At 36.8% G+C, this 21,967-nt stretch overlaps 1 protein-coding gene across 1 annotated transcript in view; it reads left to right on the plus strand.

Annotated features, from left to right (window-relative positions):
• TAF4B (TATA-box binding protein associated factor 4b) overlaps positions 1-21,967 on the plus strand; it is a 117,115-nt gene that overhangs the window by 62,386 nt on the left and 32,762 nt on the right. The window contains exons 10-13 of the mRNA XM_003127875.4: positions 3,378-3,547; positions 8,592-8,722; positions 14,092-14,217; positions 19,947-20,003. Coding sequence (XP_003127923.1) covers positions 3,378-3,547; positions 8,592-8,722; positions 14,092-14,217; positions 19,947-20,003 — 484 coding nt within the window. The remainder of the gene's footprint in view (positions 1-3,377; positions 3,548-8,591; positions 8,723-14,091; positions 14,218-19,946; positions 20,004-21,967) is intronic.

A 21,967-nucleotide genomic window follows, 5' to 3' on the forward strand; every position in this document is an offset into this window, starting at 1 on the left:
ACCTCATCTAAGTTATTCATTTTTAAGAGGAAGAAAAATTTGAGTCCTAAAGGTGTTAAGTAACTGGTTGGGATTCTGTTTTGTGTTGAACTGACTTTTAATTGATATGTATTTGGCCTTTTTAAAAAAAATATGTTTCGTAGAGCAATTTTAGAATCATAGCAAAATTAATTGGACATGGTAGAGAATTCCCCCTACCCCACATATACATAACCTACCCTATTGTTAACATCCCCCACCACAGTGGTCCATTTGTTACAATTGATGAAGCTGCATTGACACATCATTATCACCAAAAGTTCATAGTGTACATTATAGTTGACTCTTGATGCGTGGTTCATTCTATGCATTTTTTTTTTTATTTGTTTTTGGTTTTCTTTTCTGGGCTGCACCCACAGGGTATGGAAGTTACCATGCTAGGTGTCAAATTGGAGCTGCAGTTGCCGAGGTATACCGAAGCCACAGCAGCGCCAGATCCGAGCTGTGTCTTCAACTTACACCTCAGCTCATGGCAATGCTGAATCCTTAACCCACTGAGCAGGACCAGGGCTTGAACCCACATCTTCATGGATACTGGTTGGGTCCATTACCTCTGAGCCATGACGGGAACTCCACATTCTGTGGGTTTTGATTATATGTTTCACTGCCCTTCAAGTCCTCTGTGTTCTGCCTGTTCATCACTCTCTGCCAACCCCTGGCGACCACTGTTCACTTTATTGTCTCCAGAGTTTGCCTTTCCTAGAATATCATGTAGTTGGAATCATCAGTATGTGATTGTGAAACCAACCCTTTCGGATTATTTTACTTCACTTAGTAATATAAAGTTTCCTCCATGTCTTTTCATGGCTGCGATATCATTTCTTTTTAGTACTCAGTGACATTCCGTTGTCTGAATTTACCATAGCTTTATTCAGTCACCTGCTGAAGGACATCTTGGTTGTTTCCAAGTTTTGACAATTAGAAGTAAATCTGCTGTAAACATCCATGTACAGGTTTTTGTGTGGACGTAAATTTTCAACTCCTTTGAGTAAATACCAAGAAGTGTAATTGCTGCATCATATGGTAAGAGTATGTTTAGTTTTGCAATAAACTGCCAAACTGTGCCAGTAGTAGCTGTGCCATTTTACATTCCTACCAGGAGTGAATGAGAGTCTCTGTTGCTCCACAACCTCATCAGTTTTTGGTGCTGTCAGTGTTTAAGATTTTGGCCATCCTGATAAGTGTATAGTGGTTTCTCATTTTAATTTGCATTTCAATGATGACATAGGATGTGGAGGATCTTTTCATTTGCTTGTTTATCATTTGTGCCCTTTTTTTGGTAAAGTGTCTATTAGGTCTTTGTTCCCCCCACCCCCTTTTTTTGGGCCATGCCTACAGCATGCGGAAGTTCCTGGGCCAGGGGTCAAGCCCACACCACAGTAAGTGACCCGAACTGCTGCAGTGACAACACTGGATCCTTAACCCACTGCACCTCCAGGGAACTGTTGTTTTTTTATTGTTGAGTTTTGAGAGTTCCTTTTTTTGTGTCTTTTTAGGGCCGCACCCACAGCATATGGAGGTTCCCAGGTTAGGGGTCACATTGGAGCTGTACCTACTGATCTACACCACAGCCACAGCCACATGGAATCCAAGCCACGTCTGCGATCCACACCACAGATCATGGCAAAGCCAGATCCATAACCCACTGAGGGAGGCCAGGGATTGAACCTGTGTCCTCATGGATGCTAGTCAGATTCGTTTCTGCTGAACCATGATGGGAACTCCCTAAGAGTTCTTTATATATTGGACAACAGTCCTTTATCATATATGTCTTTTGCAAATGTTTTCTCCCAGTCTGTGGCTTGATACAGACTTCATTCTCTCGATACTTGTTTTTTTAAGAAGGTATTATTTACTCAGACCTTTAAAATATTTTTTTTAAAACTCAGATCTTGGTCCATCTTTAGATTTAGGGTTTCTACCATTCTTACAGTTTAAATTTTAAATGTTTAGATATTTCTGGAATACTATTTTATTTACAAAGGTGCATGTATTCCTAGAGCCATTCTTAGCAGCTGGTACCTCTGACAATACCTCTGTGATGTTTGATGAGGTGAAGTCCAACTGTTTCCACATGGTTTCTTTATATTGCATATTTCATTTGGTCTATTTAAGATTCTAATTAAAAATTTTTCCTTTTTCCTATTTCAGGGACCCACCTTTTAATATTAGGCTTTTAAATATACTGTTCAAATTCATTTGCAACTGCTGTGTCTAGCACTTCACTTTCTTTCATTTAGTTTGAATCTTTGATACATGTGTGAGTATGGGCTCTTTCCGCCTCACCCCAACATGCTGCTTTTTAAAGGTAAACACCAGGAGATGTTTTACTACTGCATTACTACAAGGAGGTTCATAATTCAAATCTGTTGACGCACGACCACATGAAACGTGTTTTGGCCTATGTAATAAATAGAAACAATGTCTTTTTTATATAATCATGTTTGTGTGAATTATGTTATGCTTTGGTGCATGAGTTATGATCAGTAACATACTTGTTGTTACATATGGTGTTAAGGATGCCATAAGGGAAGGGTTTAATGTTTCTTTTGTCTCTTCTCTATCCTTAAACATATATACTCATCTTAGTATTGTAGTCATGTAGCAATTATTTAGATAATTATTAAAACAATTTTAATTTTGCTGACAATGCAGAGAGCTCAAACATAGTTTGTTTTTAAATGTATGTCTTTTACATATATGTGTATAATTTTGTATTTTAAATATAAGCCCTTTGTAGTCATTTGCTCGAGGATGTTGGTATAATGAATCAGTTGGTGCTGTTGGAACACACCAAAAGTCTTAAGCAGAACACAGCTAGTTTTAACCATAAGAGAATAGCTAGTCTCTTCAGGAAATCTTCTTCTCAAGGGCATTTACATGGATGTGGACGTTTCAGGATCAGGAGATTTTTCCTGCTCCTCAGTGAAACATTGGAGTGCACTGGGGATATCAGAGGGGTTTTTAATCATCTTGGATGAAAACAGAGAAGTCTGTTTTCATTTGTCTTCCATTGCAGGCAGTTTGCAGATAACTTAGTATAATTTCCAAATCCCTCTTAGTGTATCTTATTTAGTAAACAGAGAGGAAGAGATGGGTACTAGGAGACAAAGTTGCTTCCAGTTCATTTTTCTGTTATTAAGTGCGTACTAGTCATTAGAGATAACAGTTAATTTTAAAAGCTAACAGAGAAAGATAGTTATTCTTCAGTTCTTCTCTTGCTTGGATGACTCGAATAACAATGTCTTTAGTGATAAGGAGAGATCTATAATTCTTTGCTCTCTTAAATCACTTGTACACACCACTGCCACCTAAAAGCTTTCCTTTTTTCTTATTAGAGATGAAGACGACATCAATGATGTGACTTCCATGGCAGGGGTCAACCTCAGTGAAGAAAATGCCTGCATCTTAGCAGCAAACTCTGAATTGGTTGGCACACTCGTGCAGTCATGTAAAGATGAACCATTTCTTTTCATTGGAGCTCTACAAAAGAGAATTTTAGATATTGGTAAGTATGATTATTGACCTGATAGGACTGTCTGTTCTGTTGAGAGTATTATCAAAAGAGATAGCCCAGGTTGGTTTTTCTGCAAACTCTGAGGCTTGAAAAAGGCTCTGACAGTAATCAAGATTTCATAGATATAATAGAAAAAAAATGTTTTATTTTTAAAAATGTTAATGTAACTTAAATCATATAATCTGTGTTTTCTAGTGTAGATAATAGAAATTAATGTTTTATTCATCTCAATGGGAGAATAGGTATGTATATTTTTAAATGAATATATACTTACAGTATACTTTTTGTTCTGTTCTTTCTTGGTTGGCTACTAGGCATCTATCTTATAAGTTTGTGTTTATGAAATATGGAAACAGCCAATGAGAGTAAGTCCCTTTTTCCTCATCTTAACCCTGAAATTCAAATGCATCCTTACCTTAAAAGAGCTAAACTAGACTATCAGGGTTCTCTCTGACCAGGAGTGGTTGTTAGGTGGCTGAAGTATGAGAAAGGAAATGGAAGAGAACATACTCAGACAGCTTTTTTTTGTTTTTGTTTAATACCAAGCTGAAAGTGATAACTGAAAAAAGAGATTGGAGAGATTGCTGCATGTGCTTTATCTCTTTTCGTGTACCCTGATATAGGGACTTCCCGGGAACTAGCTCTCCTCCTTTGCCCATGCCATATTTGTAGTATGCTTGAGAAAGGACCTTTGCATTGTATTGGAGGCCTAATAAAAAATGTGAAGGTTTCAGATTTTTGATACATTCATGGTATATTTATGGACAACAAAATGCATTACTATTACATATCCTAAGTTTACTTCACAATTACTCAATAAAGAAATATTTGACCTCCTACTATATGTTATACAGATGATCACCTTCTTTTCACCTCTAGTTTAAGTTCAGTATATGTTATCCTTCTCTTATCTCGGAAAAACTAGAAATTACAAGTAGTGTAAAAGGATGGAATTCAGAAGAGCTAAGGGTGAATGTTTGTTTATTGTTTGCTTTTGTTTTGTTTGACCTCTCTCCATCCCTCCCTCTTCCTTCTCCTTCCCTCTTTTGTTTTCTTCTTTGCATTGTATTTTGTATAGAAGATGGTGCCTTAATTTTAGAACAAGCCCAAGCACATTCCTTTTTTTGATGGGTTGAGAAATTTACTGGGGTTTTAACTCTTTTTAGCCATATAATTATTTAGAACCCTCGTAGAGTAGAGCTAGATATGTACTTAGCTACATAAATTCCCTGACCACCTTCTAAGGAAAACTTTTAGTATTGAAAGAGCATTTTTGAAGTTCCACTTGTGGCTCAGTGGTAACGAAGCCAACTAGTATCCATTATGATGTGGTTCAATCCCTGGCCTTGCTCAGTATGTTAAGGATCCGCTGTTGCCATGAGCTGCAATGTAGGTCGCAGACGCCAGCAGCTACAGCTGTGATTCGAACCCTAGCCTGGGAGCTTCCATATGTCTTAAGTGTAGTCCTAAAAAGACAAAAAGAAAAAGAACATTTTTTTTTTTTATTATTTAAGACAGAGATTGACTATTTTTTTCCTTCAAAAGACCAGATAGTGAACATTTGTTACTTTGTGGGCCATGTAGTCTGTGTAGCAACTGCTCACCTCTGCTGTTACATTACATAAGCAACTGCAAACAACATGTGAACAAATAGGAAAGACTATATTCCCATCAGACTTTAGCTATAAAGATAGACCAGATTTAGTTTGCCAGCCTCTGCTTTGAAGGAGAATTCTGGAGACAACTCTTTGTATTTTCAGTTCTTAGTGATAAAACACAAAGTTGTCATTTAATATGATGGAAAATCTCAAAAGTTCTTGCCTCTAAATTACCTAAATTTTAAAACAAAAGCCATGGAGTGAATGGAGTTATTTCCAGGAATGTCTTTCATTTACAGTAAAATTCCATGGTAACAGAATAGGTCAGAACTAAGACCATTTCTTAATAGCAGGAATTATAAATTAACCCAAAGATGGAGTTCCCATTGTGGAGCAGTGGAAATGAATCCGACTAGGAACCATGAGGTTGTGGGTTCGATCCCTGGCCTCGCTCAGTGGGTTAACAATCCTGCATTGCCATGAGCTGTGGTGTAGGTTGCAAACATGGCTCGGATCCCGAGTTGCTGTGGCTGTGGCCTAGGCCGGCAGCTGTAGCTCTGATTAGACCCCTAGCCTGGGAACCTTCATATGCCACGGTTGAGACCCTAAAAAAAGACAAGAACTAAATTAATTAATTAATTTACCCAAAGAATTTGGGGAGGATGGGTTTTTTTTGTTTTTTTTTTTTTGTTTTTTTTTGTTTTATTTCCCCGTCTTTTTGCCTTTTCTAGGGCCACTTCCTTGGCATATGGAGGTTACCAGGCTAGGGGTACAGTCGGAGCTGTAGCCAGCGGCCTACGCCAGAGCCACAGCAACGCCGGATCCAAGCTTGTCTGAAACCTACACCACAGCTCACAGCATCGCCGGATCCTTAACCCACTGAGCAAGGCCAGGGATCAAACCCAAAACGTCATGGTTCCTAGTTGGATTTGTTAACCATTGCGCCTCAATGGGAACTCCCTGGTTTTTTTTTTTTGAGTAATGTTAGGGGGGTAAACATTCCAGTTCCCCTCCTTTTTTGTTAATAACCTAAATTAATTTATGCAGACATTCTATAAAAATCACATCGTATGCTTGCAAACACCAACTAGATCCCCTTAATCAGTTAATGTTGACTTTTTAGTAAAGCGTTTATTTAGTTTAATTTTTTCATTGAAAATTTTTTTATTATAATTAGGAGTTCCCCTTGTGGCTCAGTGGTTAACGAATCCAACTACAAACCATGAGGTTTTGGGTTCGATCCCTGGCCTTGCTCAGTGGGTTAAGGATCAAGTGATGCCATGAGCTGTGGTGTAGGTTTCAGACACTGATCGGATCCCGCATTGCTATCGCTCTGGCGTAGACCAGTGGCTACAGGTCTGATTGGACCTCTAGCCTGGGAACCTCTATATGCCTTGGGTGTGGCCCTGGAAAAAGACCAAAAAAAATTTTTTTTATTATAATTAATTTGCACTGTTCTGTTCATTTCTCCTGTACAGTAAAGTGACCCACTTATATATACATTCTTTTTCTCACATTATTCTCCATTATGTTCCATAACAAGCGATGAGTTATAGTTCCCTCTATGCAGCGGGATCTCATTGCTTATCCACTCTAAATGCAAAAGTTTGCATCTACTAACCCCAAATAGTGTTTTTTTTTAACGTGAGAGTTTATAACTTTGTAATTCTGTCATGTTTTATTATTAGTTTAGTGAAGATATTAGAACATTTGATTGTTTACTAAGCCCTGTAATTATTTATAACTTTTAGCACTTGTTTATTTCTAATGTTTTAAAATGAGTTTTTCTTTAATAAAAGTTTTCTGCTTTATAAATATATATGAAATTATTTTCAAAGTTACTCTCCAAACACCAAGTATTCTTAAACATTGGTTTTCTTTAAGCATGAACTGTCATCCTTTACATACCCTATGTTTAATTATTATTGTAATCATTGTATTGTTTTGAAATTGTATTATTCCTTCTGTGGAAGGCCCCCACTATTTGTTTATGCTGACAGTTTAGTAAAGTAGATTTGACTTTTCAGTGTTTTTGCCTTCCTTAAGTCATAAATTGGTGGTAAATTCAGTTTTGCTACAAAGTAATGAACTACACTTTAAAGGTTTGGTGTAAGAGAAGCTGAATGGTTTTATATCTTTTCCTGTTTGATTTACTAGAAGCCCATATTTTGAACTAAAGCTTAATATTTCTTATGGAATAATGTTAAAGAATGCGTTTAAGATTTGTTGGCTTTTAATTCAAGCTTATTTTTGCAACACTCACTCTTTGATGAGTCTGTAAGAGTATGCTTCAAGTAGAGTGCAAAGTCAAACAATATTTTTAACATTTGTGAAACTGCATGTTAAAAACAACCACCATAGCACTTTTAAAATCTCATTTAAATTAGATTACCTAATTGCCTGTATCTTTAGAGTTAGGTCTCTGATGATACAGGTGGTTTCACTGAGCTGGAGAATTACTATTTAAATACTGATAAGTTTGATTTATAAATGAGTTTCTGCTTTGGGGTATGTGGTCCAGATTGTTTTCGTGAAACTTTCTTCCTAATTTTCAGAAGGAAGAATAGAAGTTTGGTTTATTTGAGTTCCCGTTGTGACTCAACCATAACAAACCTGACTAGTGTCCATGAAAATGTGGGTTTAATCCCTGGCCTCTCTCAGTGGATTAAGGATCTGGCATTGCCATGAGCTGTGGTGTAGGTCCCAGATCTGGTGTTGGTGTGGCTGTGGTGTAGGCTGGCAGCTGTGGCTCTGATTCGACCCCTAGCCTGGGAATTTCCTAAGAAGCAAAAAAAAAAAAAGGTTTGGTTCATTTATGGAAGGAGATACAGTGAGAGAGAAGTTATTCAAATTAGTGAGTAAAATGATGAGGCTTTGAACCCATTTCAACTTGTAAGTTAATTACTAGGACAATTTATAGAACACAAGTTAGTATAAAATAAGCATGATTGGTAATGGACAAAAGGAGTATAGGTGTGTTGTGTAGACAAGGCATTATAGAGACACACAATCTGAATTCATTGAAACAAATGTCATAAATTGTTAACAGTGTCAAACAGGGCAAAATGTAATTTTCTGTTTTTTTAATTACTAAAATTAACAGAATACAGCACTAATTTCTGCAGTTTCCATTTTCCTCCCTGAACACTAGACTTGATTTGTGTTCTTATTAACTTTGTCCTATAAATGACCTTGCAAGGAGAATGATTCTAGAGGCTAAGTGAAACAATGTCTATATTTTCTGAGGCTTCAGGCTAGGTTTTATTAATGTAATGTCTAAGATCTTTGAAGTTGTGACTTTACCGCGAAAATCATAATCTCCAAACCTTTATTCATAATGGGTATGACTTCCAGGGGGAACAGAATACCTGCTGTGCTAATTATTTCAATTATCAGCCACTACTAAAACACGTAATGGATTTTCTCTGCTTCCACAGGTAAAAAGCATGACATTACAGAATTTAACTCTGATGCTGTGAACTTGATCTCCCATGCAACACAGGAGCGATTACGAGGCCTTCTAGAAAAACTGACTACAATTGCTCAGCATCGAATGACAACTTACAAGGTAAAAGAAATCATTGAAGAAGTACAGACTCCTCTGTCTTCTCCTTGTTGTGTTAAAGGTAGCTTTTTCTTATGGATTCATATTCTAAGTATATTTTTCAAAGAAATGGTTAAGACATATTTCATATTAGTAGAAAAAGTCTTATTCCTTATTTGCCTTATTTAGATAGATATGCTTATATGACAAATAAAATTAGAATTTGAAATGGTATCCTAAGCTTCTATGTCAGTGTAGATGGAAATATTGCATCTGTTGTGCCTGAGGCTTCTCCTCCTCAAGCTCTTGATTGGGAAGGAGAATATGTTAGAAGGGAATATTGGATAGCTGTGTTCTCTTCAGTGATCTGTACTTTGCTAGCATGCCTGTTCCTTTCAATAAGTTAAATGATTGCATTGAATGCTAATACTGTTGCACTTGATATTGGCTACTTTTATGAATAATTAAGTGCAAGAATAGCCTGTCTTATCCCTAGTGGTATGAACCAAATCATTTGCCATCATCAAGACGAAAGCACTAGATTTATTTTCATTATGGTTTTGATAGAGAACAAATTTATTGGGTGATAAGGGTTGAAAAGAAAAAGATAACCTTCCCCCCATGTCAAAAACTGCCTATAGCTAGGTTTTGTACAATATGGTATGTGAGTAACCTTATGAAGTTTTGAGTTTGCAAGAATGGTGATTGTCATGATGTCCTAGACATAGGTTAAAAGGAATCCATGACAGTATCAGCTGCCACACTACCAGTAAGTTTCCTGGAGGAAATCATTGCTTTCTCTCCTTTCTGCTTCATTTAGAATGTCAAAAGAACTATAGTTGCTGGGGTCCTCACTTGTATAAATCTTTTTGAGAATTTGATGAACTGAAAATATATGATCATCAGAAAAAGCTGTGTAAAAAACCTGATATCAGTATTTACTTTTGTGTGCTTCTAGAATTTATCCATTACTTCTAGGTTATTTAATTTATAGGCATACATTTGTTGATAGTATTCTCTAATAATCCTTTTTATTTCTGTAAGGTCAGTAGTAATGATCCTCCTTTCATTTGGTTTCCTGAAGGTGTAAGATTGGTTACTGATTTAAAATCTCTCTTTTTAATATAGGTATTTATTTACTGCTATAAATTTCCCTCTGAACACTGCTTTCACTGCATTCTATAAGTTTTGGTACATTGTGTTTTTGTTTTCATTCACATCTTAAGTATTTTCTAATTTCCTTTGAGATTTCTTTTATCCATTGGTTGTTGAGAGTATGTTGTTTAATTTCCACATATTTGTGAAATTCCCTGTTTTCTTTCTGTTGTTAATTTCTAGTTTTAGTCCATTGTTATCAGAGAATGTTCTTAGCACAATTCAGTTGTCTTAAATTTATTGAGGCTTGTTTTGTGGCCTAACATATGGTCTATCTTGGAGACTGTTCCATGTGCACTTGAGAAGAAAGTGTATTCTGCTGTTGTTGGGGAGGAATTTCATATATGTCCATTAGGTCCAGTTGGTTTATATTGTTATGTCCTTTATTTCCATTTTGATATTATGTCTAGGTATTCTATCCATTATTGAACGTAGGGTATTAAAGACTTTACCTATTATTGCAGAACTATCTATTTCTCTTTTTAGTTCTATTAATGTTTGTTTCATATATTTGGAGGCTCTGTTGTCTGGTGTCTCTGTTATCTTCTTGATGAATTCACTCTTTTGTCAGTATATAATGTCCTGATCTCTTTTAACAGTTTTTGACTTAAAGTCTCTCTGACCTGAAATTAGTGTAGTCATCCCTGCTTTCTTTTGGTTTTATTTGCATGGAGTATTTTTCTTTTCCATCTTTTGACTTTCAACCTATTTATATGCTTTTATCTAGAGTGAATCTCTTGTAGACAGCATATAGTCAGATTATGCTTTTTAATCCATTCTGCCAGTCCCTACCTTTTGATTGGGGAGCTGAATCTGTTCAGATTTGCAGTAATTACTGATTAAGGAAGAACTTACTTGTGCTATTCTGCTGTTTTACCATGTGACTTATAGCTTTTTTTTTAATGTCCATCTTCTTCAACTACTAACTTGTTTTTTGTTTGATTTTTTTTGTTTGTTTACTGTTTTGATTCCCTTCAGTGTGTGTGTGTGTGTGTATTTTAGATATTTTCTTAGTGGTTACCTTGGGGATTAAAATTAGCATCCTAAATTTGCAATAACCTGGTAACAGCTTCTTTTGGGGTGTAGGGGGATTTTTCCAGTCTTCCTTTGGGGGTTTTTAGAGTAACTTCTTAAAGAGCCTTATCATTTTTCAAATCACGCTTCTCCCCTTTTCTTGTCTCAATCACCTGGTTATTTTAGAGATATATGAGTGCATTTCCATTTACAGTGGGAAGTTTTCATATAAAACATAGCATGTACATATAGTATGGAGTGGAATTTTTCCAGGTATTCTGAGTGCCATCCAAAACTCTGTTATGTATAGCCTACAGATGGAATTCTTCTAGGGTATATCAGTAGCACCTATTTCAAGGATTAATTGCTTCAGGCAAAATGGATAGTATCTACCCCACTTGAAAACTCAGTAACTTAGCTTAAAGCTAACACCTCCTTAACCTTCTGTTTTGACGCTGCCTATCCTGATTGATTTCCCCTGTCTACCTTTCCACATTCATTTTTTTTTTTTTTTTTTTTTTTTGCCTTTTCTAGGGCCACTTCTGCGGCATGTGGAGATTCCCAGGCTAGGGGTTGAATCGGAGCCATAGCCACCAGTCTACACCACAGCCACAGCAACGTGGGATCCGAGCCGCATCTGCAACCTACACCATAGCTCACGGCAACGCCAGATCCTTAACCCATTGAGCGAGGCCAGGGATCGAACCCGCAACCTCATGGTTCCTAGTCCGATTCGTTAACCACTGCGCCATGACAGGAACTCCCACATTCATTTCTTAATACAGCTAATGCCACTGTGTGAATTTGCACATACAGAAAGGCAGCTACATGGTCATCTTTCTTTAAACAAAATAATAATCATTTAAATATATTTGAAACTAGTTCAAAATTATACTTATTTTATAAACTTTTATTGCAATAACCTTTGTGTCACAGATTCAGCCTGTCCTTATATTTCAGTTCATCCCTGGTAGGATTTATTTTTATCTGTACAGTGTGGGAAATTTTGCTCCATGAATTTCGCAAAAGTGAGCTACTTTTCTGAAAAGCAAAATCCAACCATCTTTTTCCGTGTAAAAGCCATCTACTTTTGATAATCTTTCACTTGGTTAGATGTAATTTTCTAATTAATTACAGTCCATAAACTGAGATTTAAGTTAAGAAGTAGAAAGTGACACATGTGATACAAAGCTTTTGATTTGGCTGCCAGGTTTTTCCCCACTGAAGAGATATTAGAGTCTTCTATGTGCTAGTGGCTATGGAGAAGCTTCAGTGTTTTCCAGCAGAAAGGGGCTGTAGTGCTTTCTTTAAATGGGATTCACTCGATGATGTTATCGTTTGGTCTGAGTCCTTATACATTCATTGCTAAACCACCTTACTTTGTGGTGCGTGAAGACTTCAGTTAGACCAGCTGGGTAGAAAGGAAGGAACACGATAAGATTGGGTTTACTGTTGTTTAAATAAAGCTGGAGACTCAGTGTAAATAGGAAAGACACTCATTTGTTAGGATGCGTTAAGCAAGAGGCAGTTGTATTTAGTTAGAAGAGAGAGAAGGAATCTTAGCATGGAAATGAGATTGGGTTCAAATTTAGAAAGTCTGTGCCTCTTTTTAATTTAGCATTTATTGTCCTTTTAAATTAAATCCTGTCAGGAAACTATCTCCAGAGCATCTGAACAGAAAAATGGTAAAAATGAAGTATTTAAGAAACCACTGGTTATTATGTTTATACCTCTATGGTTGGCCTATAATGTATTCCATATTCTATCATGTGTTATTTAACTTTAAAAACATTTGAGAATTCTTTTTGTATTAAACACAAAGTAAAATAAGTAGCACTAATGCATTTTTGTTCATTATACTATGTAATACTCTTTTGATCTAGTTAAATACCAACAATAAAAATTTAATTTAAAAAGAATCTTGGGCATATGAAATCTCTCAGTCCCAGTTAATTGAATCAGCCATAAGCATGGGATAAAACAAAGATGGGAATGGTGCTGTACCCAGGTTTCCAAGCTAGGCGCTGACTGTTGGACTAAATGTTTAAAAACATTCAGTTTTCCTCTTATGCAGTCTCCCTTCTATAGCTTGATTGTCTGAATTACTGAGATGAGTAGATGGCAAGAAGTCATCCCCTACCTCTCACAAGCATATGTGTATTAAGAGAAGAGAGATAGGTAGTCATATCAGATGAAGAAAACTGTAAGACAGATTATAAAGCACTGTTTTGCACTCTGGAATATCAGAATAAATGAAACAGTGTAAATTTTGTCATTTTATGGAACATTTAAGACTAATAATTGTACTTCTCTGTTACGGCTCTTATTTATACATTGTTTACTTGATTTCTTTGACTATAGTATCTGCCCAAGGAAATCCTCAAAACAAGGTTTAGGATTTTGTTTGCCATTTTATCTTATATCATATTTTGATAGAAGTTGCATTCACTTGTCAAGATTAGACCAGTTCTACAATAGAAACAACGGTGATAACTTTCATCTTGGGTTTATTTTTCAGAGAGGTGATTATTTCTTGGTTTTTTTTTTTAATCTCTCACAGGCCTAAGATTTAATTAGTCATCACAGTCTACTGAGATGAACAATAGTTTAAAAAGGTTTAGATTATAGGTAAATTGTCCACTCTCTTGTTTTTTACTTCCTATTATTAGGATCTGTTTGGCTTAATTCCTGTTTTCTCCCCTTTGAATGAACCTTACTAGGAAAGCTCTTTGAAATTTAAATGCTTAGACATCTCTCAGATTTTAAGGATGGTTCAAGTTCTTCTTTCATTTTTGTTTATTTTGCTTTTTTTTTTTTTTTTTTTGCCTTTGTAGGGCCACATCCATGGCATATGGAAGTTCTCAGGCTAGGGGTTGAATCAGAGCTGCAGCTGCCAACCTATACCACAGTCACAGCAATGTGGGATCCAAGCCGCATCTTCGACCAACATCACGGCTCACAGCAACCCTGGATCCTTAACCCACTGAGGAAGGCCGGGGATGGAACCCATATCCTCATGGATACTACTCAGGTTCATTACCTCGGAGCCATGACAGTAACTCAAGTTCTTCTTTTGTTGTTTGCTTAACAGAAATAAAAATATTATCTCCTAAAAATTTAGCTCCCTGTGTATGTTGGTGTTGACTGTCTTTAGCTGATTTATGATAATACCTAATGTACAATTTGCTGCCTAGGATCATTGTAGGCCTTTTTTTTTTTCCTAGGCAAGTGAAAATTACATTCTGTCTAATGACACCAGGTCACAGCTCAAATTTCTGGAAAAGCTAGATCAACTGGAGAAGCAGAGAAAGGATTTAGAAGAAAGAGAAATGTTACTTAAGGCAGCCAAGGTAAGGTCCTATGTGATATATGAATGAACATGGCCTGGCAAGGAGGTCAGAATTTGCTTTATTGTTGGTTCACTGTCTTGGTTTTGTTAGACCTTTAGATTTCTCTGAAATATTTCTTAAAATGAAATAACTCATAAATTCTCTCATAGTCAAAGATGGTGTGGTACAGTGGCTTTCGGTTAATTTAGCTTAATGAGACATAATCTTTTGTCTCCTCCTTCTCAATTCCTGTGTGTGCCCCCCCCCCGCCCCCAAGTAAAAATGTTCTGTAACATTTTCAAGATCTATTTAGGGATATGATTTGATATATGCCGAGTTAAAGTTGAGAGAGGAAAATTTGGAAAGTGGACAGGAAGGTAAAATTAGGAGTAATTAAGATTATATGGAACAAAATAGAAGATTAGCAGGAATGAGTTAGAGAGACACTAAGGGAGAGAACTGGAGTTTCCTTGTGGTACAGTGGGTTAAGGATCCAGTGTTGTCACTGCAGCGGCTCAGGTCGATGCTGTGGCAGAGGTTCGATCCCTGGCCTGAGGAACTTCTGCATGCAAATAAATAAATACAACAAAATCAAACAAAATAAAAGAAAGAACAGGTACTCTTAATGATTTCCTTCCTTCCTTCTTTAAACATTTTCCTGGGCCATTAGCGCCAGATGGAGTGAAAGCTAATTCCATCACAGTTTATACTTTGTTGCTACACATTTCTTTGTAGGCCTGGGGCCTTGGGGAGCTATCCTAAGGGTTGGATACTAGTGTTATTTTTTATTTAAAACACTTAAATTTTGGTTTCCAATGTTCTTGGCAGCCTCCCCTTTTAGCTCCTAATCACATAATCACTTTTTAAAAATTAATCTATTTTGAAATTATTTCATACTTACAGAAGAGTTACCAGAACCATACAAAGAATTCTCATCTCCTTTTCACTTGAGATTTCCCATTTTTAACATTTTATTGCATTTGCTCCATCTTCACCCTTTCTATACACACGTACACACTCCTGTTATTATTATTCTCTTTCATTCATTTTGTTCTTTTTTTCTTTCAATTAAGGGGTTTCTCATACATTTGTAAAATTGTGCAACTATTGTCTCTAATTGGTCTTTTTCTGAGCCTTTTGACTACAAGCTTCAGACGTAATGTCTCATCACTCCTAAACATTCTAACATGTATTTGTAAAAGCAAAGACATTCTCCTGTATAACCTTCCAAATCAGGATGTGAATAATATGGTTCTACCATCTAATCCACAGATCCCTTTCAGATTTCACCAGCTGTCTCAACTCCCTTTTTCCTTCATGGTCCATCTTCCCATTCAGGAATATGTGTTTATTTGGTTGCCATATCTTTTCAGACTCCAGATTTTCTCACTCTCTTCCTTTCATGTCTTTGACCCATTTCAAGAGTATACAGGCTTTATCTTCTGAAGGGTGACTTTCAACCTGGGTTTATCCTATGTTTCCTCATAACTTGACTTAGATCATGCATTCTTGGCAAGAATACATAGAACTGATGCTGCGTTCTTCTCAGCTGATCATATTGAAAGCAACATTGGTCAGTTCTCTTCATTTTGGAGTTCCCTGGTGGTGCAACAGGTTAGAGATCTGGTGAGTTGTCACTGCTGTGGTTTGGGTCACTGCAGCACGGGTTCAGTCTCTGGCCCAGGAACTTCTGCATGCTGAGGTGTGGCCAAAACAAACAACTCTCCATTTTAAATTTGCCCCTTTTCCTCTTTGTAATCAGTTAGTTTTTTGTGGGATGGTGTTGTGGAATTAGACCAATATCCTGTACCTCATCGAACCTCCACAGGGCAACTTTAGCAGCAATAGATGATATCTGTGAATCAGCAACCTCTATGATGGTTGCCAAATGGTGATTCTTTATTCTTATCGTCCCTTTTATGTTTTTTAGTATTCTACTGTATGGAAGACCTTTCCTTTCTCTTGTTCATTCGTTCATAAATTCATTTATATCAGTATAGCCTCATGGATTTCTGTTTGATTCAACAGGTTATAACCCATTACTGTCATTATTTATTTTGGTGCTCAAATTGTTCCTGAGTAGACCCTTCCAGCTGGCACTTTTGTCCTTTAGTCATGTTTCCACCATTCACTGAGCATGTCTGTCCTTTTAGACACAAGATATTCCAGGCCCAGCTTTTACTTATCCTTCCCAGGCCTGGAATCATTTATTTCTCTAAGAAACTCTGTTTTTTTAGTTGAGGATGATATCCAGAAACCAAGATTAGAGCATACAGTGTGTTCATTTCTAAGAGGCTATCATTACATGTAGATCCTCTCAAATGGACAGGTCTAGGAAATATATGTATGGTATGTGTATATGTACACATATGTATATAAGCACACATAGGTCTATAACTATTTTTTTGTGTATATACATTATAAAACTATAAGTTTCTAGGAGTACCCCGACTCTAATTAATACCTTGGAGTTCTTCCTAGCCTCTTTAACCTTTCCATATTTATAAATATTAACTCTGTAGTTAGAAACTTGGCTCTCATTATCTTTTACGTATATTCTCAGTTTACTTATTTGATCAGTGTAACTCATCTCCCAAGCAGCCATGCTGACTGACTCTTCTGTCTGCTACCACTGTTACTCCTGCCTCATTTCATTGCCCATGTAATTGGACACCATGCCCACTAGCCCAGGCCTTGATATGTCTCCCCAGCCCTTCATCACCCTGAATTCTTGGCCTCTGCTCTACACCTTCGTGTGCCAGGGCACACCACAGCCTTGTCACTGTGCAGATTCTTATTACCACAGTCTCAGTCCCCATTCTGACCCCTCTTGCACTGGGAAGGCAGCTGGGACAGGAAGATGCTCTTTCTTGAGCCTTTGAGTGCTGTAAGCAAGCACTCAGCCAATGTAATGAGGTGGTTTATTGGTACTTTATTTCCAATTACTCTGCTGCAAACAAGGTTATAAACTATTAAATACTTGTTTAGTTATTATTGGATGTAATATATTATACTTGCTCTCACTCTCTCTTAGTTTTTACCTTCTACTCTTACAGGTTTCCTGATTCAGTAAATGATATCATTGTTTACCCAGATGTTCAAGCCAAAAAAACCTAGGAGTCATCTTTAACTCCTCTTCCTTTCTTCTCTTTTCTGTTCCTACATCCAGTTCACTTCCTATTCTATTCCCCAAAATGTATCCATTGCCTTCTCTTTATCACTATTGTCACCACTCTGGTCTAAGTCATCTTTTGGTTTGGACTTCTATCATGACTTTTAACTGATTTTCTTTTCTTTCTACAATCCATTTTTTTCTTACTGTTGTCAGGATAATGTTTTCGTAATAAATCATATGTATCTCTGTTTCTTAAAATCCTTCAGTGGCTTCCACTTACACTTAAAATAAAATAGAAACTTCTTACCAAATTTTAAAGAACATCTACCTCCCTCTCAGAACTTGCCTCATGTCACTGCCTTCTTCACTCATTCTATTCCAGTCACAGTGACCTTGTATACCAAGTTTGAGTTGACTATTAATGAGGCATCTAAAACTGAACAGAGTTCCCTTCTCCTAAATCTGCTCCATTCTTTACCTTCTCAGAAAGTTGGAACTGTCATCCTTCCGGTTACCTGAGCCACGGTCCTAGTAGTCATCCTTGATTCCTCTCTTTACTTTACACCCTATATCTAATCCATCAATAAATCTGGTTGGTTCTACCTCCTGAATATATTTCAGTGTAACTGTTTATCATCATCTTTCTGGTGTGATTCTGGTTCAGCTTGCCCTTGTCTTTTTTTCAGTCTTGTATTCACCACAGTTTTTCTAGAACAATCTGTTACTCTCTGTGTGCTGTGCCTCAGTCTTGGGTCCTTATGTGTATCCTCTACTCAGCAGCTAGAGTAGTCTTTCCAAAGTGTCATGTCAGTGGCCTCTCACTCCTGTGCTTTAGACCCTCCAGTGGCTTTTTCTCATAACTAGAACCAAACCCCGACTCTTTATCTTGGTTTTCAAGGCAGCACATGGTCTCCAACCTTTTCTCTTTCGGGTTTTCTCTGTGTTCCAACCACCCCAGCCTTCTTTATGTCCTCAAGTATGCCAACCATGTTCCCATTTTGAGGCTTTTGCGATGACTGCCTTCTGCTTGGAGTGTTTTTCCCACAGGTCTTTGTTTGGCAGCTCCTTCTTGTCATTCAGATCTCTTCTCAAATGACACTCCTCATAGGTGTCTTCTGTCCAGTTCTAGCTGTAGAGCTACTCCCTTTCCTTTCCATCACATTATCCTATTTTATTTTCTTTATGCATTTATCACTATCAGTTTTTCCCCCATCATAAATGTTTTACATTTCACAACTGTGCTTAATTTTTATAAAATTGTTTTATTATTTTTCTCTTAAGATACAAGTTACTCAAAAGCAGGGACTGTCTTGTTATTTCATTTCCCTGTCTCCAAGGCTTAGAACAGTGGCACACAGAGTAGGATATAAACTATGGAGAGTCAATAAATATTAGCTTACTGAGAAAGATATGATACCCAAATGTGCCCATTCTATACTTGAGCAAAAAATTACACACGCACACATTTTTATATAAGTACATATATACACATACCCATTCTCCTAACATAGGTGGAATAATAAAGGAGTTTTCTTAGTTTGGACTGGAATGCAGTTGTTTTCTTAGACCAGAGAAAAAATGAACAAAAAAATTAATTAGCTTTGGGTAAAATCTTATGTAGGTGTTTAATTAAGATGTTTAAAATTAGTTGACACTCTTAAATCTAAACAGTTTCTTATGTTTTCCTTGAAACATAAGTACTCATAAATAAGTAAAAAGTTATCAGTTAAAGTTAGCAAACAGGAAAATACAGTTAGCTTTTATTTTATTAGCTATCTTTAGTTAGCTGATGTTGCATTTTATAGAACAAATATTCAAATTTATAAGGAGTTAGGTAACTGTGTTAGAATGAGTAAAAGGGTACACGTATCCATAGCATAATTTTCAGTGAACCAGTGTCCACGGTGTCAGAAGGAAAGTTCCTTCCTTACCCGCATTCACATTGTGGTTTTATGTGTAGAAAGTAGTTCTCTTCTTATAGCAAGAGATTCTGCAACACTGTTCGTTTTCAGAATGTTAAACTGAATCAGTATGGAAATTGACATTCCGTAAACATTAATTAGACATTAACTTGGGCACAGCCTCTGTTAAATGCTCTGGAAGACCCAAGGTAAGATACTCTAATGAAAACATTGGAGTGTATTTTCTACTTAACTTTTTAAAATTACCCTTTTGAAGAGAGAGATTTGGGTCAAAGTTCGTCAGGTTCTTGATTTTAATAGTCCTTGAAATACCATGTTTTACCAAAATGGTTTCACCTGAAGAACAGCCAGTGTTGATTGTTTTCATTCATTTGAGCCAACTATTATCCTTTTCTTTTCCTTCATCTGTACCATCCGTTTTTCAGTTTTTAGCGTTCCAACAAGAACAACGTCATGCCTCAACTGGACCTGACTGACATTGTTAGCATCATTTTCTGTATAAGCTTCCTCGGGGCTAGAACTGCAGCAGTGGGCCCAGATGATGAGAGGGAGGGGGAGGAACGGAGGGAGAGCACTAGACTGGATTGAGGCATTTTCCCCTGGAGCTAAGGTTTTCAATCACAAGAGAAAATTGTCATTTATTAAATATTTAACGGCAACTATGGTGTTTAGATGCTAGTAATTTCTATTAAAATTTCCTTTTCCTTTGATAGAGTCGTTCCAATAAAGAAGATCCAGAACAGCTGAGATTAAAGCAGAAAGCCAAAGAGGTAGGACTTTCAAGTTACCATGCTTGTCTTTGTGTTTGAGGGAAGGTTGGCAGCTCTCTCCTGGCAATTAGGTCAGGGTTTATTTTGCTGTTGCATACCATTTGCCGAAGCCTTGGGGAAGGACAGGAACTGCTGAAGGCAAGGGCAGTACTTCAAATGAGGTCAATGAGTTATGTGCTCTCTTTCAAAAATTTATTTTCAAGGCTTAGGCCTGTCTAGAAATGGCTCTTTGTAAACTACAGCAGCGTTCTTGGAGGAATATAATGTGGGATTAAAAAAAAAAAAAGAAAGAAAGAAACTTCTGAGATTTAGCATCTGGGACTGTACAATAGGCTACATTTTTCCAGGGTAATTGTTCGTTTTGTAAATCTGATACTGCTTATAATTCTTTGGCTGGGAGGTGGTACTGGGATTTAGTTTTAAATGGAAAACGCCTCTGGCTTTTAATTTTCTGGGCCCAGCAGTTTTCTGTTCTGGAATGGAGCCCTTGTTTCACACAGTTCATGTTTAGCTGCAGGGGTTTTAGTTTATAGCTTAGACTGGTTAAGCTTTTACTCCCAGAGGCCTCTGCATAGCAACTGTAGAAATCAACAAATAAGTTCATTTATGTCTGCAGCCTCCTCTCAGTAGCTGACTTTTTACATTTCCCAATATCCATTTCCTGACTTCTCTAGCCCCAGAGAAAAAAGCTCCACTAATTGGAGCTTATTTTAATTGAGCCTTAATATTGGATCTCACTGGAGTTGCCCCCAGAGCTGCTGAGAACAGAAGGAAATGAAAGTACCTAAGGTTGAAGATGTGGTGTGTGTATGGGTGTGTGTGAAATTTTTCACTTGACCTACAGATTCTTTTCCCTGCTGAATAAATCATCAAGCCTGTTCACATTTCTGATTAAGGATCTGACAGCAGACGATAATAAAGACAATTGAGGTGTGAGACGTGTGATATGGAGCTGAAGAAATTGGTTTCTATAGTTACTTGACTGATTTCATACAATTTTTAAGGATCTTTGTGCTAAATAAGAGTGATTTCCTGAGCAACCTTTCTTCTTAACTGTGCCTCTTGAACTATGAAATTTGTTGTTGCTTAACATTGCTGCACTGGCTCCTGGGTGCCAGCAGCAGCAGGTTATTTATGAATGTTTTAAAGGCCGTTATTGTTTGGATTAATGTAGGAGCTGAGGCAAAACAAATGGAAATCTAGTAAGATTCTTACAATCAACGTGGTGTGTTTTCACTAAAATAGAAAAAGAAAAAACAACTCTGCATGGAGGGGTTTTCTGGATTGTGGTGAGGAGAACTGGGGAAGGAGAACATTAAAAAGGGCTTAAAACCAGAATCATTTTATTTCAACAATAAAAAAATTTCTGGTACTCTTTCTTTCCATTGGAAAATGTACCTAAAATATTATCTGAAAAAATTAACATGAAGACCATACCTATAATCTTTAAGCAAGCCTGACTTGATGATAGATTGTTTGGGAATGGGCAGCCAACCTATTGTTATAGAATCCTGGGTGTCCTTCTTTGTTTTCTTTAGGGACTGATTAGATGCTTATCTTTCTTCTAATTCCACCCACTTTTTGGAAAATATTTGTATCGGACAGTTTACCCTTTTATTCTTAAAGGTCTTACTCTATCTCTTCTTCCTTCATTAACCTTCACAGACATCTGAATCATAGATTAATTATTTTTCCTTCAGGTTTGTATGGAATGGTTTTGTTTGTTTATTCTTTTAATATTGTGTTTAATTATTCCCTCAGGGATGAATAGGTGGACAGGAGTTTTTGAAGAAAATTGTTAAGAACAAATGTAGAACAAAAAAAACTATCAACGAGAGCAGGTGGTAGCAAATCTATTTTTCCTCCACTCTTTTTGCACTTCCATTTATTTCTTTTTCCTAGCAAGATTAAAAGGACTGTGTATTTTCTTTACAAAATATTTTAAAAGTTTTTTAGTTGCTTCC

The sequence above is a fragment of the Sus scrofa genome, chromosome 6 (genome assembly GCF_054392235.1).
Source record: "Sus scrofa isolate SSC_HxYL_T2T_F1_AM1 chromosome 6, Sscrofa_HxYL_maternal_Yorkshire_Landrace_v2.0, whole genome shotgun sequence".
NCBI lineage: Eukaryota > Metazoa > Chordata > Mammalia > Artiodactyla > Suidae > Sus > Sus scrofa.